Raw genomic sequence first — 27,988 nt, 5'->3', positions numbered from 1 at the left:
CAGATGTCATCTGTTTGGAAGAATAAAGTAATTACAGTAAACACCACACACGTGCATGGGTACATATGTGCACATGTGTGCACGTGCGCGCACACACACACACTTAGTGGGAACTCTGAGAGTTTTGTCTAGTCCCAGTATAGTTTCCTTCTGCAGACTTTAAGATATACGGCAGTTTATTTCCCCCTTGTTTTCCTTGTGTCATATAGAAAACAAAACTGAACAACAGCTTGGGGCTAAAATCATTTCTCGTCCCAGAAAAAGCCACTGTCTTTTATTAGAAAACATTCCCTTCCAACTGCTATGATGTCCATCCCTCAAATTCTCCTCGAGGAACCACTTCAAAAGTCTGCAAATCTTGCAGCTCTGATGGTGTGTTTTCCCTTCCTATGAGCCATTCTGGGAACAAAGACAATGCACTGGCTATAAAATTGCCCAGAGTCACACCTTCAATTGTCATTTATATATAAAAAAAGCAACTTTCCAAAAATGTTTCTTATAGAAATCTTATTAAAATCCAAAAATACTTATTTCATTTTAAAGAGAGAAAAAAAATAGCAATCTTCCATCATGACACTTCATACATAAGAAACAGAAAAGGAGCCTAACTAAAGGATTCTAGAGTAGCTAGAATCTGAACTAAAACCTAGTTCTACTGATTAACAATTCAGTTCCTTCCCAAAATACTATGCTGATATTCAGAAATTCCAAAAATCAGATTCATTGGAAGCCAGGTATATGGACAGCTATAGCCAATTTACACTTCTAGGAAGTTCTAATCCAGTAGATATTCTGGCAGAGGAATACCTCATTTTCAAATAATGTTAATGAGCCCTAAAGAATGGAAATCAACTCACACACTCACATAATATGCTAGAAGCAAGTATCTAGGTGATTTGCAGGCTTGCATGAAGGTAAAATCAACATGCAAACAACTAAAGCCAAACCATGCTTCCTACATAAAGGCTCATGGCCCCCATGCACCAAATACACACTGTAAGAAATAACCTTCACTTAATGCTCAGAAATTAGGAGTAGTCTTTTTGCAGAAAGCCAGGTTGTTCTCGTCCCATGATATGGACCTGCTGCGAGAAGATGGGAGCTGTGGGAGGTGCATGAGGATGAAGGGGCAGAGATTTCAGATCTGTTACTCATACATCACAGCGATATTGACTTGCATGTATTGTCTTGGAGGAAGACGGAGTTGGGCACTCATGGAAATATGGCTGGAATTAAGAGCCGAGAGGGGTGAGCACCCATGCTCTTGGACAGCCTGACTCGGCCACAATAGGAATGACAAAGGAGATGCTTCCATGGAGCAAGCCCAAGGAGTAAGCTCTCAACCAAATTAGTTCTGGGGTTTGGTTTAAAATAAATGTTAAGGGACTTCCCTGGTGGTCCAGTGGCTAAGAGCCTGTGCTCCCAATGCAGGGCACCTGGGTTCCATCCCTGGCCAGGGAACTAGATTCCACATGCTGCAGTAAAAGGAGAGTGCATGCTACAACTAAGACCCAGCGGAACGAAATAAATATTTAAAAAAATAAAAAAAATAAACATTAAAAAATGCTTGAGAGGGGTAGTATTGGTGCCTCACACAGACACAGACCCTCTCGAGTCTCAGCTGTTTGTCTGGTGACTGTCGTGTGCTCACGCACTTGGTGAGCAGAATCAGAGCAGCCTGCAGGCTCATGGGGCAGACCTCACCCCTCAGTCACTTCTATCCACCTGCAGAGACTTCTCTGCTCTAATGAAAAGTTCCTCAAATGTTTACCCTCATAAGAATTAAAAAAAAAAAAAAAAAGCTGGGGGCGATTTGCTGTTCCCAGATGATACACTTTTACTAAACAAACCCACACAGTAGAGGGACCTTCTTGGGACTAATTAGTGAGACTGTTTTCCTTTCTGAATTCAAGGTCCAGAGGTACAAGGTTAAGACAGGGTCAGTCTAGTGAAGTGTCCTGGACCTCCATCAGATTCCAGGGTCCATTCACTTCCCAACTTCTCTCCAGCCTGAAGAACAACTGTGTTTCATCATCACCATCACTATCATCATCCATAGCAACAGAAGCAAACATTTGTGGCTCATTGATGGCAAAGACAGCTCCAGCTCAGCACGTCCCATTTGGCAGACAGACATCCTTGGACCAGTTCTATAACATGTCAGACATCTAAAACGATTGTGTAGAAGCATTGATGGGGAGAGAGTTCACGGCAGGAACTCAAGAGCAGCTGCACTTGTGAGATTGGAAAGGAGCAGATATTCTGTTGAAAGAAGATGAATGGGATTTTCTGCGAGCGTGTGGTTAGAGTATTTAGGGTTTGAACCCCACTATTAGCAGCTCCCCCGACACACACACACTATTATAGGATAAAATCTGCAAAACCACAACCATGGTTTCCCCAAAGGACAACCTAAGGTTAGAGGTGGTGCCTGAATCCTGAAGCATGACCACGACTTGAGTTCCAAAGAGGTTCTGTATGTCTGGAATCCAGGCAGGCAGTGGCGGTCGTCCATTGGCACCTGCACCATGAAAAACGCCCACACAGGCTATTCAGGATGGTTCTTTACTTGCTCTAGTGAGCACTGTCTTTCCAAGCTTCTTTCCTGAGAAGAGAAGCCAGGGAATCACCCCATGAGCTCCTATCAAAACCACGTCCTCCTGGACTGAACTCTGAGCCTGGCTGGAGGCCCTACCTCGTAGGCACCCTTTAAAAAAGACTGGAATTCAGCAGCTCACGGCTTGTGCGTTGCACTAAACAGAAGAAGAGAAGAAACCCTCCGGAGGCAGAGCAGGGAGTTCTCCCAGCTGCCGAGTCCAGAGGTCACAGCAAAGCTGGTTCCACCAGACACACGCTCGGGAATGACCACAGCTCTAAAGAGCCTCGAGACAGGAAGGGCTATGGAAATGGCAACTAGGTAAATGAACCCTTCTTCATTGGTGTCACTTTACAGAGCTGGTCGTGACAGATAAGTCCTTCCTGGGAGGATGGTGATGGGCAAAGTAAATCAAGCTTAGTAAATCTGAACGAGAAAGCTCTGAATCACGAGGCGGTTACCCGTCACTCTGTGCTCTCATCCCAGCAAGGTCTGAGAAGACTGTCTGCAAGGTGCCCTGGTACATTTTATTCAAAGCGGTTCTGGGCTCAAGTTGAGAAGTATGGAAATTATCTGCCTTTTTCCTGCTCTATTCCTGTGAGGCACAATCTGCATGGAATTCCTCTGGTCCTCTGTGTCTACAGAAGCTCTGGTCACATAGAAGCTGGTATATCTCACCCACTCTCACTGTAAGGAGACAGCCCCTTGCCTTTCGCAGTTTCGAGACATGGGGTAGAATGACTGCAGGGCCAGCCCGGATCTGTGAGGCTTGGTCAGACTTTTTCAGGCCACGCTACCAGGAGGAAGCCGGAGAACCTGACACCTGGTGGTGGAGGTGGAAGGTCAGAAAAGGTGCAAAGAAACATGAGGCGGGGTGGGTGGGAGAGGGGTGGACTGTGTGTTTGGGGTTAAGAGACGCAAACATGTTACATTTAGAATGGATAAACAAGGTCCTACTGCAGAGCACACGAAACTGTACTGAAGATCCTGTGATAAACCAGTGGGAAAGAATATGAAAAAAAAAAAAGGATTTTTTTTAAAAAAAGAAACATGAAGTCAACAAGCTTTTCTCAATGCTGCCAGGAGCTGCTGGAAATGAAACGACTGCTTTCCGACACTTCCTCCTTCTCTCGGGTGGGACTGGCCCCCAAGGACACCACAGCACAGTAATCCCTGCATGGTTCAGCTCTGACCTCATTTCTGCCTTTCAGCGGCTCTTCAGCTGCTTATTGAAGTCCCAGAATCAGAACAGGTTAGACTTATTTGAAAACGATTCTGCATTAACACCTACCTTTTCTCTTAATTTGTCGCTAGAGGCAAGGTTTGGAAGGCAGGCTTGGGCGGAAAGTCCCCGACACGCTGGCCGATGGGGCTTGGGATGTGTCAGTACTCACGCACAATGTTTCAGGGGTTCGGGGGGTGATGGCGGCACTCTGCACCCGGAAGCAATCATGTGTGAAAGCTGTCCCTGGCCCTGCCATCTGGGTTACAGGGGAGCTGTGGACACAGCACGTCCTCCTGAAGGCACTGGAGGTGCGGTTGCCAGAGCCTCACCTCCCCCGCTTGTAATGGAGGAGTGTTTTCCCGAACCCTTGCCTGCAGTCAGAGCCCACGCCATGGGGAACCCCACTCCACCACAGAGGGGGCCAGAGAGCCTGAGTCAGGAGGCCAACCCCACCTTCACGCCTGAGCCAGGCAGGCTCTGCTCCCCCACACCCCCTGCTTGACAATGAGGTACCACACCAGGTGAAGAGGGACATGGAACACTTTTTAATGTCAAGTCAGAGACAACCCTTCCCTCCCAGCCCCCAATCCCACCTTCCCTCACCACATCAGGACCCCTCCCCGAGGCCCCTCCGGTTCCCAGACTTCGGGGGAAGAAGAAAAGTTTACCTAAAAACTGCCTTTTCTTCTCTTTCATACACACGCACACAAAGGTGGGAAATTAAATAAAATAAACCAAGAGGATTCGATTCTCCAGCGGTCACAAAGGCATCCTAGATTCCCATGACGGGCTAAAGCGAGTGGTTACTGACTGTGGAGTTGGTTCGGCAGCTTGCTGTCTGTCCACACCCGGGGCTCTTGCTGGAGAAGCCGGGCCTCCCGCATGAGCCCTCGCGTCCGAGAGCCGCCCCTGGAAAAGATGCTGCGTCTGGTGTTAGTGTTTTGTTTCTCTTGTCGCGTTTTAGAAATGTCTCTGACATGTGAATAACCCAAGAAAATAAAAAGGCAGGAGTTGATTACACAATTACCAGTAAACTCTATCATCTTTTAGAAGAGCAACACACAGCTAACGCCATATACAGCATGCAGTAATGTTTGAGAAAGGACCCTGCTGAGAAAGGAAATGGCTAGAACTCTAACAAAAAAAATATATGTATATATATATATACTGTATAATATATGCCATCAAAAGAAGCATTGTCAGCAAACTCAAGATACAGTGCAGGTCACCCTTCCATTTCTAAACAGCATGTAGAAGCATAGTATTGTCTGCATTAAATGCACAGAATAAGAAATCTGTAGCGCTGGTGGAGATGTTGGTTAAATTGTATGTGGTTTTTCTTTTTTTTTTTTTTGGTGGATTTGCCAAATCCTCACCAGGTGATTAGCCTGGTGTGTGGTCCACCAGTTGTAAACCTAGGTAAGAAGTACACTATTCACGTCTAACCTTTAACAAACACACTTCCCTTCACCCCTTTCCTCTCTGTACTTTTTTTTTTTTTAGTTTTGTCTTGTTTTTGCACTAAGTTTTAGACTCATATCAGAAAATATAATTAATAAAATTAATAATGAATCAGAATCCCTTATTATCCATGATGTCCTTGTAGTACAATGAAAAACAAACGAAAAAAAAGAACGTTTAAGAATATCTTTTGTGACTGTTGATTGTGGGATTGTTGTAGCTGTCAGGCTGTCTTGTTTTTTCCTTTTTATTTATCTTTTTGATGCTGGATTTCATCACACACACAAAATAGGGACACATTCCAGGAACGGGCCCGCTCGCCTCCCTCTGAGTTCTTCTCTATGGAATGATTGAATTTGGGGTGGCCGAACTCCAGAATTTTCCTTGGTGGGGGGGCACTGTGGTGGGCAGAGCGGCTGAGCCCCTGCCCGCCTGGTAACAGAGGTCACGCCATGCAGTTTACGGGTGGGTCCAGAGCCACGGGTGTTCTTCCCATTTGGAAAAAGAAAGAAAACTCGGCTGTACCTAGGTATCTGCACGGTGATTTCCAGTGTCCTCATTCAATTCGTTTTCCCAGAGCATTCTTGGTTCCCCTCCCTCGAATCTGTGTCCCCTTCGGCTCTGTTGTCTGAATTTGGTGGGATCGTGTCTGCTTTAGAACAGGGGTGCTCGCCTTGATGCTGTCGGTCGCCATCGCTGACGTGCTGACAGTGCGGCGGCTCCTCCCCGTCGGGGATGCGGCTCTCACATCAAAATTTGAGGAGCAGGTGCAAGACCAGGAGAGGTAGCAGCCAGAGGCAGCCCGCCCTCCTCGACGACGTCCCATTGCTCACTTCGCTGACGGCGCCCGGGCCTGCGGAGAGAACACACCTGCCATGAGCCTGGCCCCCTGCTTCGCAGAGGTGCCTCTCTGGCTGGGAGCCTCCAGAGCCCCTGGTCCACACACTGGGACTGCATGGGGAATGAACCTTCCACAGCCTGATCCCGAGGACACGGTTAGGTGGTGGGGAGTCCGCCCGCGCAGAGAGGGGCTGAGAGGTGTGGGTTTTGGTGTGCAGGTGGCCGCTACTCCCCTGCCATCAGAACACGTTGAGGCACTGACTCAGGGGGCAGGCTCAAGAAGAAGGTGGTGGATTAATGAACACCCTACCCAGAGCTTTGGTAAAGTGAGATCCCTCTATCGCCTGCATCATCGTCCAACCCCTCTGAGCACTGCCCGCCTCAAACATCCACGTGGCCCTTCAGCCGCTCCAACTGTCCTACAGGAAAGGACTTGGTGGACACATTGACCGTCCCCCTGTAGATGCTTCAGCAGCCTTGGCGTTCCTTCTGTCAGTCACTCTATTTCAGGGCAGTGCTCTTGGCCTCTCCCCAATCTGGACCAGCTAAGAGCAGACCTCCTTCAAGTTCCACAGGCTCAGAAGGTCAAACCCAGCTGCCATGAGGGGGGATCAAGTCAAGAGACAGATGGCTTCTGGCCGCGCACATGGGAGGATTTACAGGGACAGTGGGATGCAGAGCGTGCCATGGCATGTGTCTGTCGAGGGGAGACGGATGGCGCCTTTCTCTAAGAGCCACACAGAGGCCTGGCCTGCACACAGATACTCTTGGAGATGGAGCCAAATTCGGGAGGCAAGGTAACTATGAGGTCATAACACTCCCCAGCAGCTTCCCTATCACTTAAGCTTTCCGGCTCCCTGAGCCCCATGGCCATGAACTCCAATGACAAATGTAGTTAGGATTCATGAACAGTACACACGTTTGGATGCCTGGATGAATTAGGCACCCAATGAAGCAAGGCATCTTCTCAGACCGCACTTGCTCCGGCAGCCTCTGTCGTCCAGGGCTAGGTTGTTGCTGTTCAGTTGCTCAGTCGTGTCCAACTCTTGGCCACCCCATGGGCTACAGCACATCAGTGTCCTCTGTCCTTCACTGTCTCCCTGGAATTTGCTCAAATTCATGTCCATTGAGTTGGTGATGCTATCACTGGACTTGGCAGAGGCACTTGAAGCTGGTGCCCTCGCTAAGTCCACATCCTCACCAGGTTGAAGGGACAAAGCCAGATCTGCTTGCCTGACTCAGACGCTGGACACAGAGACAATTCTGGCTACTACAGTTTACCATCAAGACAGGCTTCCTAATGCCATATGGAATTATGTTCTCAAGTCTTAGAACTCCTAGCCTGGAAACAATGCCCATATGATTTCTTTCTTAGACCTTTGGAACAAAGCTCTTGTTCTAATCTAAGCCTACCCCTGAACAGTTATGAGTCTGAAATGCACCAGGTCATCCAGCCTCCAGGTCTCTGGTGCTGCTTCTCAATGGAGGGCGGTGAGTCACCACCCCAAAGTGTCTCTTTGGCACACAGATTATTTTGAGTTGAGAATGGTCAAAGCTCAAGACTGAGGAAGAAGCTTTGATCTTCCTTGGAAGAAAAGCTATGACAAACCTAGGCAGCATATTAGAAAGCAGAGACATCACTTTGCCCACAAAGGTCTGCGTGGTATAAGCTATGGTTTTTCCATTAGTCATGTACGGATGTGGAACACAGACTGGTTCCAAATAGGAAAAGGAGTACATTAAAGCTGTATATTGTCACCCTGCTTATTTAACTTAAATGCAGAGTACATCATGAGAAACCCTGGGCTGGAGGAAGCACAAGCTGGAATCAAGATTGCCAGGAGAAATATCAATAACCTCAGATATGCAGATGACACCACCCTTAGGGCAGAAAGCAAAGAAGAACTAAAGAGCCTCTTGATGAAAGTGAAAGAGGAGAGTGAGAAAGTTGGCTTAAAGCTCAACATTCAGAAAACTAAGATCATGGCATCCGGTCCCATCACTTCATGGCAGATAGATGGGTAAACAGTGGAAACAGTGGCTGACTTTATTTTTCTGGACTCTAAAATCACTGCGGATGGTGATTGCAGCCATGAAATTAAAAGACTCTTACTCCTTGGAAGGAAAGTTATGACCAACCTAGACAGCATATTAAAAAGCAGAGACATTACTTTGCCAACAAAGATCCATCTAGTCAAGGCTATGGTTTTTCCAGTGGTCATGTATGGATGTGAGAGTTGGACTATAAAGAAAGCTGAGTGCCAAAGAATTGATGGCTTTTGAATTGAACTGTGGTGTTGGAGAAGACTCTTGAGAGTCCCTTGGACTGCAAGGAGATGAAACCAGTCCATCCTAAAGGAAATCAACCCTGAATATTCATTGGAAAGACTGAGGCTAAAGCTGAACCTCCAATACTTTGGCCACCTCATGTGAAGAGCCGACTCATTGGAAAAGACCCTGATGCTGGGAAAGACTGAAGGCAGGAGAAGAAGGGGACGACAGAGGATGAGATGGTTGGATGGCATCATTGACTCAATGGACTTGAGTTTGAGCAAACTCTGGGAGGTGGTGAAGGACAGAGAAGCCTGGTGTGCTGCAGTCCATGGCGTCACAAAAAGTCAGACAAGACTGAGCGACTGAACAAAAACAACATCTGACTGGGTAAAGAATGTAGAAGGAGGACCTGTCCCAGGAAGGGAGCTGTCACCACAGGTGACACAGTGTGAACTGGCTGTGGCGACAGGAAGTAGCCTGCAGAATCTGTCTGTTATCCTTCCCTCTGTGTCCATCTCTGCCTGCCCACCAATAACTGCCACCACACAGCAATATTTCCATCTCCATGTGAAATGCCTCCTCTCTGTTTGAAGTCCTAACCCCCTGTCCCCAGCATCCTCTTCTGTCTTTAGCTGAAGACGGCATTTAAGATGAAGGTTTGGGACATTTTGGTGAGTGCATCAGTTTTCCTTGTCTCTTCCATGTATGTGTGAGCTCAGTCCCTCAGTCGTGTCTGCCTCTTTGCAAACCCCATGGATGGTAGCCCACCAGGCTCCTGGGTCCACAGGGATTCTCCAGGCAAGAATACTGGAGTGTGTTTCCATGTCCTCCTCCAAGGGATCTTCTTGATCCATGGATCAAACCCGAATCTCCTGTGTCTCCTGCATTGCAGGCAGATTCTTTACCACTGAGCCACCAGGGAAACCCCTTTCATGTATATGCTGCTGCTGCTGTTGCTAAGTCGCTTCAGTCGTGTCCGACTCTGTGCGACCCCACAGATGTCAGCCCACCAGGCTCCGCCATCCCTGGGATTCTCCAAGCAAGAATACTGGAGTGGGTTGCCATTTCCTTCTCCAGTGCGTGAAAGTGAAAAGTGAAAGTGAAGTCGCTCAGTTGTGTCCAACTCTTCGTGACCCCATGGACTGCAGCCTACCAGGCTCCTCCGTCCTTGGGACTCTCCAGGCAAGAGAACTGGAGTGGGTTGCCATTTCCTTCTCCGTTCATGTATATATGTATTATTAAATTTGTCTTTTATTGTCTCCTGTTACTCTATTCCATGTCAATTTAATTCTTAAGCCATCCAGAAGTACCTAGAAGGATACAGGAAATTTTCTTCCTCCCCAACCGCAGTGCTCCTGAGGCCAGAACTCCTTGGCAGTGCAAGTTCTCCTGAGGAGAAGGACAAGAGATGACTCCTCTGCTCCCCACCAGGGAGGTGAATGTCTGGGTGACACAAAGCTTAACATCCTCTTTCTCCCAGTCCACCGCATACCCATGACAAAGGGGCACCCCTGCAAAGCTGCAAAGCTCTGGATGACTTGTAATTCAATTTCAGATTTGCTTATCCTTGACCATTGATCACAAATTGGTTGCATCTTCTAAAATCTAACTCCTGTTTCTATACAAATCATCACCAGAAACCCCAGCTCTTATGTTCAATCACTACTGACTCTACAGCAGTCCTTGGAATCTCAGGAGAGAAGCCGCCCCCAGAGGGGATGCTCTTCCACTCTGGGACACCCCAAGATTCTTGGCAGGGGAAGTGTATCTTTGCCCGAGGCCAGCTCTGAGATGGGGAGTTTGTTCTGGGTCCCTGGGAGCCAGGTTCCAAGTGTGATGGGAGGGTTGGTGGCTGCACGCCCCTCCCCCTGGCACGCTGCCTGTGATTCCAAGTGTGTTCTGCTCACTTGGCTCACGCGTCCGGACACACAGGTATCTATTCACACAGGGCTCCCTTCCTTTCTCACCTCCTCTCTCTCCTGAACACTGGCTCACACAGCTTTGAAACTCACTTCCCACTCACCCCAGCATGGCCCTCCTGTTCCAGCGCCTGGTAGGAGAAAGGGGATGATGCCACTTCCTGCATGGAGACGCTCTCTGTCCCTGCCACCCTCCACTCCTCTGGGCTACAGGGACCACACATCTCCAGGGAGGTGGATGGAGGATGCGCATGCCAGGCAGACAGCCCAGCAGGGACCTGGCCAGGCAAGAAAAGTCAGAAGCCTTGTCTGCTGGCCACGGAGTCTGCAGCGCGCTGCGGGAGGCGGCTGGGAGTTGGCAAACATGCCGGGCCCCTGGCAGTGGCCGCAGTGTGGCAGGTATCTGGGGTGCGTGTTGTGTTCCTACACTTCCTGCCCCCCTGGGGCTCCTGGGTGCTCTGCTGCCTACGGGGATGCACTCAGGAAGCCTGTGGGGAGGGCCCTGATCCCCCGAATCAGAGAACGCCTTCCAGAGAGGAGAGGAAATGCCGGCTGGGTGTGAGGCGGCGGGGAGGGCACTCGGAGTATGAAGTTCCATAGCTGCCCTCCTCTTCCAGGCGTGTCCGTGGGGCTGGCACTCCCCTGGACACCACCACGTCCAGCAGGACCTCGCCTCCCCACCCCTTCCTGCTCCCCACCCAGCATCTCTCTGGACACAGCTGCCCTGGAGAAGGAAACAGCGGTGGTTCCTGCAGAAACCTGAGGCGGGGGTCTCCTCACATCCTCCCAGAGTCCAAGCACCAGCTGTCCACTACCCACCCTGGACTTTCTGGGTTGACTCCTTATGCCAACCCCAGGCCGATGTTTCTGTGACTCTAAGCTGACCAGACCACTAGTGGATTAGATACCTTTGGCCTTTGGGAAACCTCTCAGCTGCTCCGTAGGACACTCAGAGACTTGCCCTCTGAATCCTTAGCCTCACTCTTGGACACGTGTGCCTCGGGCCCTCCCTGCTCCTACTCCACACAATACCAGCAACACACATACGTGTGCACCTTCCAGCCTGTTCTCTTTTCTTCCCAATATCACATCTTCTGCCTGAAATGCGCTTCACTAGACTCACTCCTGCTTCTTGTTCCAGGTTCTGTTCTGGCCTCAGCCACCTCTTCCAGGCAGCCCTCTTTGACTTGCTTTGTTTCCTTCTACCATACCATACACATCCCACTATTAAAATACACACCCATTCTACAGTTCCCTTCATGTGTCTCACATGTCTCCTCCTCCATGCTCTGAGTTCCATAAAGGCAGGATCTGTGCCCAGCTGGGCCCTTGGCAGGTACTTAACAAACATTAGTTGAAGGAAGGAAGGGGCCAGAACAGTGATCCATGCTGACATGTCTATACCTACTTTGTGTCTGTATTTTTCTTTTTCTTAAGGTTCTACTTGAAAAAGAAAAGTACAAACCAAACTGAAAACAAAGCAAAACATTCTTCTCCTACTTTGCCGTCTTTCAAACACCCTTCCCCCACTTTTCTAACAATTCCCAATACAAGTCACTGAAAATTCACATGGTTGAGGGAAGATATACCCAGAGGTAAGGCCATATTGGTTAGGATTCCAGGTGGAGTGTTTGTACCTGGAAATGGGTTCTGGCCCCTTGAAGTCCCTCGTGTAGGAGATGAAGGCTGTTATCTCCTGCTCTAATGTGTGGAAACTCACTCTTGGAGACCTTAAGTGATGTCCCCAGGGTCGCTTGCTTTCTGTCTCCAAAGACAGTTTTCTTTTCCTGGATTCAGAGCTGTGGCTTTGCGGGCCGCTCACATCTCCAGAGAGGAAGAGAGCAGAGAGTGGGGCTGCAGGGCCTGCCTGGCCCGGGTACCGGTCAAGCTGGGGACCCCAGGCCCGCCCACACTGATCGGTACAGGAGGATGCCCACGAGAGGAGGGCCTGCTCTCCAGGCAGGTGTGGATCCCAGGCTCCGGCCGCGAGGCCCTCTCAGAACCCGAGCTGGCCAGAGTAACAGCTCGGCCCATCTGCTCGGCGATGCGGCCACATAGGAGGTCTGTGTGCTCCATCCAGCAGCGCCTCCCCTCAGCCTGGAAGGCCTTATTGCCTCAGTCTCATTAGCGAGCTCTGGAGGCCTGAAGAGACTAATTACCAGGACCGTCAGGGTCCCGGAGAGCTGTGACGAGTGTCAATTATCCATCGGAAATATCTGGACAGAATGAAAGCCCCCGAATAGGATGAATTTTTATTCGTAGCTAAGTGACTCACCCAAGAACCGCCCCCTTCCTTCCCCTGACCCCTTCCTCCTGCCACTTCCCTTCCAGCTCCAAGTTAGAAAAAGAGAGAATGAGGTAAGCAGAGGCCAGCATGCAAGGCCAAGGTCCAAGAAGATCATCGCATCAGAGCATCGTGTGCAAAGAAAGAGGCGGGCCTGCTACAGAAGGGCCCAGACGTGGAGCTATTCTGGGCACTGACAGGTCCCCATTAGTGCTGCCAGCAAAGACAAGTTAGACTTTGCAGGGGAGGCACCCGGGGAGAATCGATGTCCTTGGGGATAGTTAATCTGAATTGACACAGGGCCGGCCCGAGGTCAGGCGGTCCCCACCGGGCTGCCTCCTGGGGTTAGCGCAGAAGAGAATGCATCTTGCAAGAAGGCGATAAGTCTTGCGCCCCCCAGCCCAAGGCAGCAGCTGCCTGGAAAGTAAACATACCAACCTTTCCCAGGGGGCAGAGTTGTGGTTTTCACTTCTAAAAGAAATGAAAAACAAGCCACTGTTAAGGCAGAAAGCAGCCAGAGACATTTAATTTACCCTCCGATGGTTTGGGGGAAGGAGGCTGAACCAGCCCAGACCCCATACTGTCCTGGCCACAGCCCAGCCCTTGGACACGTGCCCCTCCGCTATGCTGGGAAGTCAGTTGGCATAGGTTGCATGGGGCTTGGGGCAGGATGCTCACATTGGATCTCTGACTCAGAGATCCAACATCCCCGCCATGTCTTGGCTGGGGAAGCTGGTACCCTGGAGCCTGAGCCCCCAAGCCAATAAACACTTCTCTGTAGAACAACCTTTTTTCTTTAGCCACTAGACTATCCTCTAATTAGTTAAGTCCGCAGAAGTAGAAGTGGAAGTGTTAGTCACTCTGCTGTGTTTGACTCTTTGCGATCCCATGGACTACAGCCTGCCAGGCTCCTCTGTCCATGGGATTTTCCAAGCAAGAATACTGGAGTGGGTTGCTGTGCCCTCCTCCAGGATCTTCCCAACCCAGGGGTTGAACCTGGGTCTCCTGCATTGAAGGTGGATTCTTTATCCTCTGAGTCACCAGGGAAGCCCTGAAGTCTGCAGGCTTTATTATAAAACTAAAGCCTAGGCCCTCCTGCAGTAATATGAATGCAGGAGCCCATGCTCTGTTTGATCTGTAAAGTTAACTGGCATTCATCTATGCATCTTTGAGATATTAGTGAGCGAGGTTCTGTGTACTGGAGGAGGGCAGACCTTTGATATCTGACCTCTCTTGATGAGTCAGACTGTAACCAGCTGGCCCCGAGGGCTTCCTCTCTCTGGGGTGATCTAAGGCAGTAAGACCTGCATCCCTGCTGCTGGGACCTGCCCTGGGAAATGCTGGGCATCAGCTCCCCTCTGCTGGCTGGACCAGGAAAGACCTCCATTCACCAGTCCAGGTTCTTGGGACAATGCATAGAGCCTATCCTGCTGACTGGCCAGAAGCAGGCTGACCTCTCATCTTTCCTCGTTAGCTGGGGGCCTCTGCATGCGTTCACCCTGGATACAGAGGATGGGAAATCCTTCCACAGCGTATGTGTATGTGTGCGTGCTAAGTCACTCCAGTCGTGTCCGACTCTTTGTGACCCCATAGACTGTTTCCCACCAGGCTCTTCGGTCCGTGGGATTTCCCAGGCAAGAATACTGGAGTGGGGTGCCATTTTCTTCTCCAGGGGATCTTCCCAACCCAGGGGTTGAACCTTCATCTCTTATGTCTCCTGTATTGGGGAGGGTTCTTTACTGCTAGCATCGCCTGGGAAGGCCTCCACAGTGTGTATGAAACCAGTACAATATTGTAAAGTAATTAGCCTCCAACTAATAAAAATAAATGAAAAATAAATAAATAAATATCTTACAATTTTACTCATCCATTATACTTGAAATAAGGGAAAATAAAACTGAGAAAAAGAAAATGAGATTAAAGCCTTCTGCATCAAAGTGATAGGATTTTCCGTGCAAAGATCCTTGCATATAGAAGGAAGGATAACCTAGAGATGACTCCATCTAGACTCAACCAGAACATTTGCCCCAAATCACCTGAGTGCGTCCCCATGTATTCAAACTCTCAGTCTGCTCTTTAAAGGCACCTGAGACATGATACAACTCTTGATCCAACCGGACATTAGCTGCCCCAAGAATCTACTCCGGAAAAGGCTGTGGGCAGATCAATAATCAAAAATCAAAGTGGCGACTCAGAGAAGTCAAGGATCAATCCAAAACACTATCTTTCTGCCACCAAACCCAGCTGAATCCAAGTTCTTAGGTGAGCACAGGGCTGCTGTCTGTACTAGTGAGCAGAAGAGGGCTGGATTCACACCAGAATGGATACACAGGATACGCAAACACTCCAGAAATAGGGCGAGGGGATTTTAGTTCGGTACCTTCTGTATTTAGACACATGTGCCATAGAAATACTAACTGCTGGGAGACTGGGTTTAATGAGCTCTCTCTCATCCTCAGCAGGGAAGAATAGATCCTCTCTCCCACTGCAACTGTTTTTTCTGAAGCACAGAGTTGACTTGCTCCCCCATTCTCTATTAAGATGATTTGAGGGTCACTGCGAGGTTTGGCCAGCATGAATCAGCCGACCTTCCCCAGACCACTGATACCATCAAATCTGACTCCTCGCCCAGGAGATAAAAGACAATGGACCAGGGATGGGAAATGAACAGTCACCGAGCCGCTGAGTGCGTCCCCGGCACACTTGCCTATGAGGGAGGGCGTGAGGGACGGTGGTGGGTCCACCAGTCTAAGGACTGGTGGGAGTCCTGCGGGAGTCCGGCAGCACTACATATTAATACAAGAGGCGGACATGCGGTCCACTGTGTTTGCGAGAGGGGGAGCAGAGAAATACGTCTGGGTGGCAGAAAATGCTGAGAAGGAACGAAATTCTCTTTTCTGGATCCTTCTGGACCATTTGGAAACTGAGTAACAAAATAGCTTGGAATGTCTTTTAAAGCTAAGTGTTCCTCATGGGTGGAAATCCTTCTAAATGAGAGGAGCATAACCTGGGTGTATTCCAGAGAAATGAGGTAGCGCTCTGTTCCTGGGTAGGCTAGCCATGGAGGAGGAAAAAGCAACATATACACACACAGAGAGCAATGCATAAGATAAAGGCCCCAAGAGCATGGTCTGTTTTCTCTAATACAGCCCTTGGTGTACAAGAGTCTGACAGCTACACTGAAGACCACACTAATCCAAGTCTTGGAATGTTCCAGGATTCTACCATCTACAACACTGGCCTTGACACATTGCCCTGCACCCAACGAGAAGGGTGATGGGGTGGGAGCAGCATAGAGAAGAGAGCTGGCATGGAGACCCTGCCCCACATTCACAGCAGATCACAGAGCACAGAGCGGGGGTGAGGATGCTCAGCTCTGAGTCAGCAGGTGGAGCCTCTGCTCCTAGTCCCCTGCTCAGAACTAGGCAGGGATTTGTTTGCTTCTGGTCAGTTTTGTTACTGTTGGCTCCAATGTGGGATGTGCTCCCTCCATCCCTGGGGTGCACCTGCAGTGGAGTTCTAACTCCTTAGCAACCAATCCCTGTTTTAAAAGCTCCCTTTCCAGCTGAGAATACAGACATCAGTGATCACAATGAGCTGAGTCACTCTAAGTCACTCAAAGTCCCTTGCAAGTTGTCCTCTGCCCTACCTCCAGCCTCTCACACGTCCTTTTCACCATTTATGTCCTTTGCTACTTTTCCAACGTTCTTCGAGATCTGTGCATATGCCTTGGCCAGGGGTTCAATAAGCATACGTTGAATTACTATTGAACCTGGAGCCTTCCATTGACTTCCCTTTCTTTCTATTTCTGTTTCATTTTCCTGTTTGTGGTTCATCACCATGGCACTCTGTATCACTAAGGTGAATACTGCATCCCTGAATCTTCTCACCATAAAAGTTTTCTCCTCTTCTGTCAAATAATTTCCCATATAATTCACTTCTTCCATTTCCCCCTCCCCAAGTCTAATGCCATCCTCTGATGATTGCTTGCATGGCCAGATGTGAATGGATGAACAAGATGAGGGGGGTGCTAGGTGGGATGAGAAGGATGGTGGGAAGTGGGGAAAGACCCTCTCTTCACTGTGGTCACAGCCGCTTTCCTGCGGGGCTCTCCAAGGGTCGGCACTGTCCTCAGCATGAAAAGGTAGCACATGCGGCATTCGTCCAATTCTACCACTCAGCCTGGGTCCACTTCTGAGCATTTAGTCATGGCCTAAATGAATCACTTTAACTAGACTAGGGACCTTGAGAAAATTTGAGGGGCTGAGTAAAAAGAGGCGAGAGATGCAGGTATCATAGGCTGGGGAGGGCTGGCATGGAAGAGGTGGGAAGAAGTTAGGGAGAGGGCTTGAGAAATGAGTTCATGAACCCCTGGATCGTGATATGCCGGGTGGGGGGGTCCCTGTAACCAGAGACTGAGCTCCAATGGTTCAAGACGCACCTGGTGGTTTTCAAAGCCTTTTTACTATGTGTTCTCAGGTGAAGGCTAGAACAATTCTCACATTGTAAGGCGGGTGGTCAATTCTATGGTCCAGAAGAGGAAATTGAGTCTGAATGATACTTCCTGACCTGCCCAAGTGCACAGCACCCGTGGAAGTCAGGTTCTGGACAGGAGCTCAGCGGCGTCCACTCCAAGGACCTTGCAGGGGCACCTGCCCACCTTCCTCCCTGAAGACACTCCCCATGAATGCTCTGTGACAGCTTAGGGACCCTCCGAAACTCCGTGCCCTGGGGGTTTGCTTCTGTGGCTGGTGGGGGGTGGGCTGTCACTGAGGCTCCTATGAGAAGAATTCAGTGGGTGGACTTCTCTGCCTGTTGCCCCAAGCCTCGCTCTCTGAGCCTTTTGTCTCCATGCAGACCTCCAGACTTTGAGAGGATAGGGTTATTTCTTTTCCTCTCCCTTCCCAGCCCTTCAGGGGAGGTGGGCAATGTGAGCAGAGAGTAAGGGGGTCCTTGGAGTTTCATCGGCTCCCAGTAACCCACTTCGCGCCTGCCGCCATCCACTAGCTGCTGGACAGACAGGAGCCTTGGGGAACACACAGGAGGGCAGGGGGAGGGGCTCTGGGAGAAAGCGGGGAGGGGAGAACCCATAAAGCAGGGGGACAGGGGGATACTGACCTTGCAACAAAGATGAGCTTGTAGGCTCACTTAGCTCTATATCGGGTGAGGGACACACAGGAGAGAAAAATGAAAACAAACACACATATTATATACAGTAGCTATATATCCATCATATATAGTTTGTATACCACTTTTCACAAACATTTCTGGAGGGATGGAGAAATAAAGGAACACACAAAAACCAGAGGTGGTGGGGCAAGATGCAGATGAGGAACGGTGAAGGGCTGGGTGCGTGCACACAGGATGCTGAGGTTGGAAGGCGAGGGGCTGGCCATGCGTTCTCAGCCCCCGCAGGAGCACGGACTCTGGGCGTGTGCTGAGCTGGGGTGCTGACTTAGTAGCAGAGGACCAAAGCCTCTTTCCAGATGAGATCTCTGTCTCATCCACAGCTCCACTGGTTCACTTGGGGAGACCAAGTGCAGAGATTTCTGGCCTCCCAGCACCACAGCAGGAGCTAGGGCCCCCCCTCCCAGGAATCTCTGTGATTCAGGATCCCAGGGGCTGAATTCTCCTGGTCCCCTGATGCCTCTGGAGCCTCAGGGACCAGGTTCTCAGAATCCTACTGGTAGGGTTCCTGCTAGGAAGGACCACCCCTACCCCATTTGGCTGTAGTACCTCAAAGGTATTGACCCTGAAGGAATCTAACCAGCACCAGCATCCCTCACTTTTCAACGTCAGGTCATGCGTGCAGCTTCCGAGCAGGTTGGTGGCAAAATGATGCTAATTTAGCTAGCTCTCGGATGCTACAGGAGAAGGAGTTTCATCACAAAGGTTGTGTATTTGCATAAAGCAAAGGCTGCTTTCTAACTTGCGCAAGTCGGCTTGATGGGTCTGATCACGGGAAAGGGCATAGAAAACTCGCTAACACGTTTATATTTGTCAAGAGGCCTTATTGATAGTGGGTGTTGATAAAGAGTTGAAGGGCTGGGCTGTGTGGACCAGCTGCAGTGTGAGCCAAGGGGGTGGAAATGCAGGCGTGGCATGTTAATGGGATTCTGTAGCCCCATGGATCTAGACGTCACCCGGGTGGTGATGCTGTGACGGGCTTCTCAGAAACGCTCTCTTAAATGAGGCTAAAAACCTGGTTGCTCTTTGATTAAATTTGGAAATGCTCCAAACTGTTTCTCCCTCTTAGAGATTTAGCATGCAAGGGCTCTGAGCCCTCCTGTGTTAAAGAACATCCCCACATGGGCCCAGTTCATCTTTGATCTGAGTCTTTCTAAACTCACTTGAATCCATACTATCACTTTTCCATACATGTTTTTAGAGAGTCCCCTGGACTCCAGAAAGCTGGCCACTGTAGGGCCGTCCCACGTGACACACGGGGTGCAGGGGATGTTGACAGACTGCCGGGGATGCGGGCAGAGGTCTTAATTGCCAAACACGGGTCTGTGGAAAGGAGCAGATTTATGCCGCATGCTTCACTGCATTGCTTGTCACAAATGCCGGTATTTCACTCTTAAAGTTTGCTTTTTCTCTCTCTTCTCATCTTAGATGGCTTCAGGGGACGAGGCCAGGGAATTAGACAGCAGTGATAAAGTCAGTTGCAAAACCATTTCATGCATCTGATTCGGAGGAGCAAAGGGGTCAAAGGAGGAGGGAGACTGTTTACAGGGAAGAGGAAGGCTGTGGGAGGAGGGCGGGGAGAGCCTTGGATCTGGGAGGCAAGGGGAGGCGGGGCCGCCCCTTCCTAATCATGGTCCTTCTGTTCATGCAGACAGACACCTGCCAAAAAGCCAAAAGGCTGACAAACGTGAGCGGCCCTGATGACTGTCCCTGGGTGGGAGGCGTCAGACACATCAATCAGTCTAATCACAGCTCTGCCCATTCCGGTCTGCCAGTCCTGGGATCAAGGGCAGCCTACTCCCTCCCAGCCCTGGAGGATAAAGCTGGGGTTTATTTTATGTGTTGGGTAAAAGGGGGGATGGAATGCAATTTGGAAATCTGAATGGAACAGGGGAAGAGCACAGGTGGGCTGTCTGGATCTGATCGGGGTCCGTGGTGCCATGGAGGAGATATGGCAGGGTGGGCAGGGGATGAGGGGTGCTTTATGGAGCTCTGGGATTATCTGGGAATTCTCAGAATAAAGGGGTTTAGGCTCCTGCCAATGATCTGCTAGCTTCCTTACCTTTCCCTCCCCAGTACACTCGAGACTGCTTGTTAACATGGGAGATGGGAGAACAAATTGAAGGATGCCAAGCTAAGGTACTTGCTGGGGCCTGGAAGGATGTGCCTTCCCCCACCCCCAACGCCCCACAAAGCAACCAGAAATGAGCCCCATGGGCTGTGTGGACAGCCTGCTTCTTCCTGGGGAGGGAGCCCGTCAGAGATGCAGAATGGCTCTCGGGCATCCAGGCTCAGGTCTGTGTGACTGTTCTCCCCACAGAAGCATGAGACCCGGGGATCTAAGTTTGTTTCCTTGCCTCCTTCCCTTGATTCTGGCACCCTTCCAGTTGCCGAGGGTGCCGTGAAGGCACCACATCTTGCCTTGCCCACATTAGTCCTTCAATAAATAGTGACTGAATGAATTAATGCATGAATGACTATGCGACTTCTGTCGAGATGGTGGCTCAGTTGGACAGATAATATCTCAATGCAGCCCAACACCCTGGGACACAGATGGAGAACCAGGGACACACCCATTGGCTATGTTAATTCTCCATCTGACACTAACATTACTCAGGATCCCAAGGCCCATGAGTCTACTTTTATTAATACAATGAAGTTTCTCTTATATCCTGAGGACCAGAAAACATTTCAGAAATGGTAACATTTCACACTCATCCAGGGAAGAAGTATGGAAGTAGTGTATGTTCCTCTCTGGGTTCTTGACGACTAGATCCGATTGCCATCCCCACAGTCAGTTAAGGAGATACTCGGGGGAAAGTTCAATGTCACTTCAGTATCCCCCAAACCCTTTCCTGCAGTGTCAGGACTTCTAGTATAGAATGAAACCCGGTGTTCACTTTCACACCCGTGCTGTTTCGCTCTCTCCCCCTCCCTCCTCATCCCTGTCCTTCTCTCCCACCTCCGCCTAACTACTGACTCTCTTCCTTGCCCCCCATCTTTCCCTACTCCCCGTCCCCCCCCACCACTGTGCTCCTTGCTGTCTAGCTTGGGGCTCCGTCTCACCGAACAGTGTGATGCTGGCATTGGTGTGACCCAGCTTGTTGGAGGCCACACACGTGTAGTTCCCATAGTCGTGTTCAGAGACATTGAAGAAGATGAGTTTTGAGAGGAAAGGTCTGTTTTCCACTTTGACCCCCTTCTTTCCTTCAACCAGCCTGAGACAAACAAGAGACCGAAAAGAGAGGAAAAAGGGGATGGTTATAAGTATTTTTCCTTACAAGGAAGAAGAAACACTCTGGAATTAGTGATCTTCCCTCTTCCCCCTTTCTGGCATCACTATAATCCCCCTTTTTTTTCCACTCAACTACACAACAAGTTCATCACCATGACGCACGTAATTACATTTCTCTGTTTTATGTGTGTGCCTGGAGACATGCTTCGCACAATGCAGATCTTCATCTCTCTATGCAGTTATTGATGTTCTCTGAAGGCAGGTGCCTTCAACAAATACAATGCGCCACCTGTGTGCCATTCAGCCCCACAGGATCTGAGCAGTAGGTGCTGGAGAATTGATGTTATTGATGAAGATGATGATGGCAACCATGAAAATGAAGAACCTAGTCTTCAAACAGGAGAAAAAGCCGATGGGTTTGAAAGAGCAAAGCTTTTCATGCACCTGGTAGTAAAACTGTCCCTTAAGGACTTGAGACATTTTACAGATAGTAATTTATCTTTGGCCGTGATCAGGATAAAAGAATCAGGGGCTGTTTTTACATTAGGGGACCCTGATGGGCCTAGGAGGGGTGATCTGTCCATTGGATTAGAGCATCTCATCCTGGGAGGGATTACAGAAGCCCGAGAGTGTGGCCTCAGGTGGCCAGGACCAGCTCCCTGGCTGTCTTACCCAGACTTGGAGTTCAACATGTCTCAAGGGCTCAGAACAATAGCTGGGGGCCACTTATAAAAGCCAGGGAGAGAGGTGGGGAGGACAGCCAGGTACACTTGTTAGAAGTGCGGACACTATTACAGGGCAGACAGAGAGGGAAAGGAAAAACTGCTTCGGTGGTTGGTGGGGCCACATTCTCCTTTGGAGGCTGTTACGAGCAATTCCTATTGAACCTGCATGTCTGCATGGAAATCATGAGACCAGCGCTCTTCTCTGTAAAAACCGCTGGGATATCCTATTTCGGAGAACAGGCTTTAAGCCAAACTGTTCGTTTCCCTGAAATACTTTGTCTTCCTTGCCCAGAAGCTGTCTATGCTACAGGAAAGATAACCACCAGTGGGGACAACCATCCTTCTAAATGGAGGATCTCAGGGATTGATCCCCAAAGCTCAGCTGCCTGTGTAGGGTATGGCTAGAGCAGGACATGTGGACAGGACAATATGTCAAGGTGGACACATGTTGGAATGGGTTCGCAGGGCAGAAACTGAGGCAAATGGCTGGTATTGGAGTCATCCAATCGAGAAAGACAATATTCCGGGCAGAAATAGAAAATAAAGCCCAGCAGGATAATGATGAGAAAATGCTTTGTAAACCATAAAATGTTATGCAAAATAATATATTTCTGTGGAGTGAGACACTGCAAACTCCTTCCTGTCCCTGGGCCACAGGACAGTTTTGGCAGCGACATCAGCTGCTGTATCATTATCTGAAGGTGTCCACTCTGCAGGACGAATGGACAGTTCTCTCTATCGCCAAGATGTGTGACCGCTGTGATGAGAAGAGCAGGATTCAGGCCTCTGTCCCAACCCAGCGTCTGTCTCCAGGGAAGTCAGAGCAGGGCTGGGGGAACGTGTGTTGCTTTCCATCCTGTAGATGTTCATCTAGCGGCTTTTCTCTCTCCCACGCGAGGGACGGTGAACCAGCCCGGGTCCACGTACTTGGTTATAATATGAGCACAGTCCGAAAGGAATGAGGTGTCTGGCTGTGCAGCCAGAAGCCACTGTTCTATCTCCGGCTTGTTCTGTTGCTGTCCTGCAGGGGATGCTGTCCGTAGGAGGCTCTGCAGCCCACCTGCCGGAGTCTTCTCTGAGTTCCTCAAGCTTATTGATCCCTCTTGCCATTCTGACGCCATCCCTGGGCTGGGGAGGAAGTCGTCACATGGGGACCAAGCTGTGAATTAGATTTCAGCTCTGCAGTGGGGAGAGACACTTGCCCAGAAAGCAGGCTCTGCTGACAGCTCTGAAATGTCTTTAGCTAAAAGCAGAGCAGGGCGGCCAGTGGTATTCGGCAGCATTTTGCAGCTTCTGGGGTGATGCTGTGTGTGGTCACACACTACACCGTGCCACAGAGGACAGACGCCTCCGTGCAATGGGAGAATGGAGGTGTCTGAAACTGAGACAGCTGTGCTGAGACAGGTGTGCTGAAACGGAGCAGGACCCTGTGGAGCTCTGGTGCAGAAAGCTTTTCTGTATCCCCAGTTTTCTAGTTTGTAGGAAATAGGTTTCATTCAGCCTCCTAGACCTTCCCTGAGTTGCAAAGGGCAGGTTCAAACACTTGCTAATTAGGGAAGGGAGGGCATGCCAGACGGGGAGAAGCAGCCAAGAAGCAATGGAACAGCCTTGGGACAGGGTCTTGGTTCCCCTTCAAGGCCACTGGGGAGGCTGATAAGGGATACAATGCGTGCTAAGTTGCTTCAGTTGTGTCTAACTCCATGACCCCGTGAACTGTAGCCTGCCAGGCTCCTCTGGTCATGGGATTCTCCAGGCAAGAATACTGGAGTGGGTTGCCATGCCCTCCTCTCCCCTTTAAGGGATACACATGATATCTTTGAGTTGTTTAGCAGATGTTGAAACCACCACCATGTGGGAAAAGTTAACTATAAACTGCCCACAAGTACAAAAGGTTAATGACGCTGACCCCTGATTATCTCACCATCAGCCAATCAGAAGAATGTCCACTAGCTGATCCCACCCTCCTCTCTGAACCATTACTATAAAACTCCCCATTATCCCCTCCAGGTTGGGACACAAAGTTTTGAGGGCATGGACCCACTGTGGTCCCCCTTTCCTGCCAAAGCATTAAAGCTATTCTCTTCTTCTTCACCGAAAACTCTGTCTCTTGAGATTCAATTCGGTGCCGGGGTACAGAGGCCGGTTCAGTATCACTACCAGGCTTCAGCTTCTTCATGCTTTTCAACAACTCGAGTCCCTACAGATGAGTAGTCCTTATTAAGGACAGGGTTCCCTTTCCTCTCCCTTTAGATCCATGGCACATACGGTGGTGGTGGGCGCTGAGTGGCTAGAACGCAGTCAAGAGAGACTGCTACCCTAAATTCTGAGAAAACCGCCTGTCCCCATCAGAAGGACTCCTTTGACTGGTCTCAGAAATCTGCTCATCTCCCCAGGGATATCAGTTAGGTTAGAGCTGGCCTTCCCCCTCGTGGGGGGCCATCTTCCCTGGGAGACCTCCCTGGAGGAGTGACATGCCAGTGGTCCAGGAAGGACAGGCAGCGACAAGACTTCAGAGCAGAGATGCTCTTCAAGAGCCTGGTGCCCGGAGGACAGACACCTCCATTCAATGGGAGAACATGGGGTGGGGGATAAATAAATGAAGAACAAATAGAAAAACTGAGTGGAATGAACTAAAGGAGAGAAAAGGAGCTGCCTCGAGAAGGGCTCAGACAGAGGACTCAGAGCCGCCTGAGCCCAGGGCTCCGAAAGCCCCCTGCCCACGGAGATGCTGCCAGTCGGGCTCTGTCGTCCTGGGTGAAGCCTGCAGCCCCGTCCCTGGGGCACAGTGGCCGTGCAGAGCTGAGCTCACCCTCTGTGTGCCCACCGTTGGCCACTTTTGCCTGAGGGCTAATCTTTCCTCCACATCTTTTAAGATTTTGTTTCCTCCACATTTAGCTTGCATTTTTCATCCCATCAAAGATTAGAAAGACAGGATGTAGCTGATTAACTTCCTTGAAGATCTAACCCACTGAAAGTTCAGGAATTTACCCTGGAGCTCAACAGATTTTTGGCTTTTTGCTATGTTTTCTGATATTGGACTTTCATGCTTCAGTTTTCTTCTTAGTATAAAAGAAAAGATAAAATAGATGGAGAAAACAAGCAGGATTTTGAAGAAAGAAACCCACATTTATTTATTGGGAAAACACTATTCCCTTCTGCTTGATTATGAATTCTTGGGCAAAAGGAGAAAAGCCAGTTGTTTCTTCTAATCTCTTTCTGAGTCTGCTTTTAATCATTGTTTCTCAGTGTACGCATCAACAAAATGGGCTAGATGAATACAGTGCACCCAAGTTGCTGCCAGAATCAGTGCTTCAGAACAAAAAAGTAGTGCTTCTCACTTGGAAGGATTATAACGAGCCTCTGACTTAGTGACTTGGTTGTAAACAAAGTTCAGAGGTTAATGCAAAGACTAGAGGGGCTCTTGGTGCTCACTGGCCTTTTTTTAAAAAATTAATTAAAAAAATTTTTGGCTGCCCGTTGTGGCATGTGGGATCTTAATTCCCAGACTAGGGGTCAACTCTACGTGCCCTGCAAGGGGAGCAGAGTCCTAACCACTGGACCACCAGGGAAGTCCCTAAATTTATATTTTATTGAAGAATAGTTGATTTACAGTGTCATGTTAACTTCAAGTATACTGCAAAGTGAGTCAGTTATACATTCATATATATATATATATATGTGTGTGTGTGTGTGTGTGTGTGTGTGTATAATATATACACACACATATATACTCTTTTGCAGATTCTCTCCCCTTATAGGTTATTCAAATGTTGACTATAGTCCCTGTACTATTATACAGCAGGTCCTCCCCTTGTTGATTATCTCTTATATATATATATATATATATATATATATATATATATATATATATATAACAGTAGTGTGTATCTGTGAATCCCAAACTCCTAGTGTATCTCTCTACCTCCCTGCCTGCTGTGGTAAGCACGTTTGATTTCTATGTCTGTGAGTTTGTTTCTATCTTGTAAATAAATTCATTTGCCATATTTTAGATTCCATACATAAGTGATGGTATATGGTATTTGTCTTTTTGTTTCACCTCACTCACTATGATAATCTCCAGGTCCATCCAAGTTGCTGTAAACAGCATTATTCTGTTCTATGACTGAGTAATATTCCATTGTATATATGCACCGTATCTTCTTTATCCATTCATCTGTCAGCGGGCACACAGGTTGCTTCCACATCTTGGCTACTGCACCAAGCATTGCCTTGAACACTGGCCTCTTAAGTAAAGGACTTCAGGCACTGGGGATGTTGACTCCTGTGGGCAGCAGCTGGGTTGCTCTCAATCTGCGTCTTGGCCCGGAGCTGCTCACCCTCTTTCCTTTCCAAAGTTGCCTTTTTTTTTTGCTTTTTCCTCAGCTTCTCAGGCTCTCCGACTCCTTCCCCCAGCTACACCCCACATACACCTCAGGACTCTGCATTGCCCCCTCCCTGTTCTCACCAAGTTGTGTTCTGACCGTAGACAGCTCTTGCCCATCAATTGCTGATCATCCACCTTAAAATAGCTCTTTGATGGCAGTAATTGCCTGGCTTTCGGAGCTGCTGAACCCTTTGCTAACGCGCCATGTGATAACTCCTCGCGGTGACAAACTTCAGTGAATCAGGGCAAACATCCGGACGGCGGCTGCGACAATAGGAGGGAACGGGGAGGCCCTTGTCTTTTCTCCCGCCGCGAGAGTATAGGCTCTGCGCACAGCGAGGCCAAGTCGGGTCACGGGCACGTTCCTGCACCACTGAGTGTGTCTGGAATGGAACCAGAGTCCTCAGCCACAGCTAACTCAGCGCCGGGAGCACTCCTGACGCCTTCATGCAAGCCTGAGAATGCGTTAAAAATAGCTGCAGGCAGAACATATTATTTCCCAAGTCTATAAAAAATTCACAGGCTTTCCAGGGCTCCTGGTGGTCTTTCCTTTGACAGTCCATTTTCCTAAAGAAATAGTTTTCCTTAGGCTCGTTGATTGGCGAGTGATAGTTCTGCATGGTGGCATTACAAACACAGCTGAAGTTCATTCACATCAAGAAGAGACTGGTCTGGGTACTGTTTCTCCTTCACAGGCAGGAGGCATTCAAGAGAGGACTTTGCAGGAATCCATTTGCGTCTGTGTGGAACCAGGGACCTGGAAGAGCTTCCTTCTTCTTGGGGGAGGGAGAGGGGGAGGGAGTCTTACCTTTTGTCATCCTTGTACCACTGGAATTCTGCCGAGGGAACCGCGGAGGCTTCGCACTGCAGGGTCCCCTTCTGTCCCACAGGCACGCCGGTCCCCTTAGCTTCTGAAATGTATGGAGGATCTACAAAGAGAGGACATTCGACAGCACCTCAAATGCCTCCCTTGATCTGTTTTCCAGGCCCCACTCTAACTCTGGTCTCCACGAAGTGCTGGAGAATGAAGCCATCCCATATCACCAAGGAAAGGCTCGCATGCACCGTCTCTGCTCCTCTCTGGACACCAGTGGAATGAGCAGGCATTTAGGCCTATTTCCTGTTTAAACTTTTCCACTTTCATACGATATAGCCAACCCCATCCACCATATGCCCATGGCTTGACAGTACCTTTAATCTAGCCCTATAGATTTTCTGCACACCAGGTTTTTGCCAGAGTATATAAGCTTGAACTATTCAATTTCCATCAAAAACTCAGTTGCAAGAAATAATAGTCACAGAGAATTGCCTGGGGGATATACAGATCCATCATTCTTGGAGGTGTTCTACCCTGGACACTTGAATCCAGCCAGAACAACTTTACGTAAGTATTCGGCCTGCTTTCATTCCAAGTCTTTGCCAAACCACCCTTGTCAATGCCGACAGTTGCACTGAAATGCATTATGAAAAAGAGCCACAGCCAACCACTGCATGATGGTTGCAAGTGATGCTTGTTGTGCTCTATTTATAGGGACCTTAAAGTGAAATTATTTTTCAAGTCTCAACACCAGAAAAAAGCATTGCTTCTCCCAAGTAACAAATTCACTTTTATCTTATGGACATAAACCTCAAACCAAATGATGTTTCCTATCTTTGCTTTAGCACTTCGAAGCCAAATCCTGGACCCGCATCTGACCGCATCAGGCTATAAACTTCATGTGCTGATTTACCAATAGATTTCTCTTATTTCTCTACATAGGTTTTCCCTTCTCTTACATCTCCTTACTCTTTAGGTTAATCTTTATTAACTGTAAATTATGTCACTTTAAAAGGAAATTGTGGTAGGGTACAAAAATGT

At 49.1% G+C, this 27,988-nt stretch overlaps 1 protein-coding gene across 5 annotated transcripts in view; it reads right to left on the bottom strand.

The window, feature by feature from the left end:
• Window positions 1-4,466: 4,466 nt before the first annotated feature.
• The window catches only part of NTM (neurotrimin), a 925,228-nt gene continuing 901,706 nt past the window's right edge, over window positions 4,467-27,988 (bottom strand). For 2 of the 5 annotated variants that reach the window (XM_061157527.1, XM_061157564.1), the window contains exons 6-10: window positions 26,939-27,059; window positions 20,853-21,004; window positions 17,718-17,753; window positions 13,038-13,070; window positions 4,467-6,135 (exon numbers count right to left, since the gene is read on the bottom strand). In XM_061157527.1, the coding sequence (XP_061013510.1) occupies window positions 6,032-6,135; window positions 13,038-13,070; window positions 17,718-17,753; window positions 20,853-21,004; window positions 26,939-27,059 (446 nt within the window). In that variant the 3' untranslated portion in view covers window positions 4,467-6,031. The remainder of the gene's footprint in view (window positions 6,136-13,037; window positions 13,071-17,717; window positions 17,754-20,852; window positions 21,005-26,938; window positions 27,060-27,988) is intronic. The other 3 variants (XM_061157536.1, XM_061157545.1, XM_061157555.1) reach the window with 3 other exon arrangements.

The sequence above is a fragment of the Dama dama genome, chromosome 2, assembly GCF_033118175.1.
Source record: "Dama dama isolate Ldn47 chromosome 2, ASM3311817v1, whole genome shotgun sequence".
Lineage (NCBI taxonomy): Eukaryota > Metazoa > Chordata > Mammalia > Artiodactyla > Cervidae > Dama > Dama dama.
The sequence above is the reverse complement of the archived record's forward strand: the minus strand, read 5'-3'. Positions and strand labels throughout refer to the sequence as shown.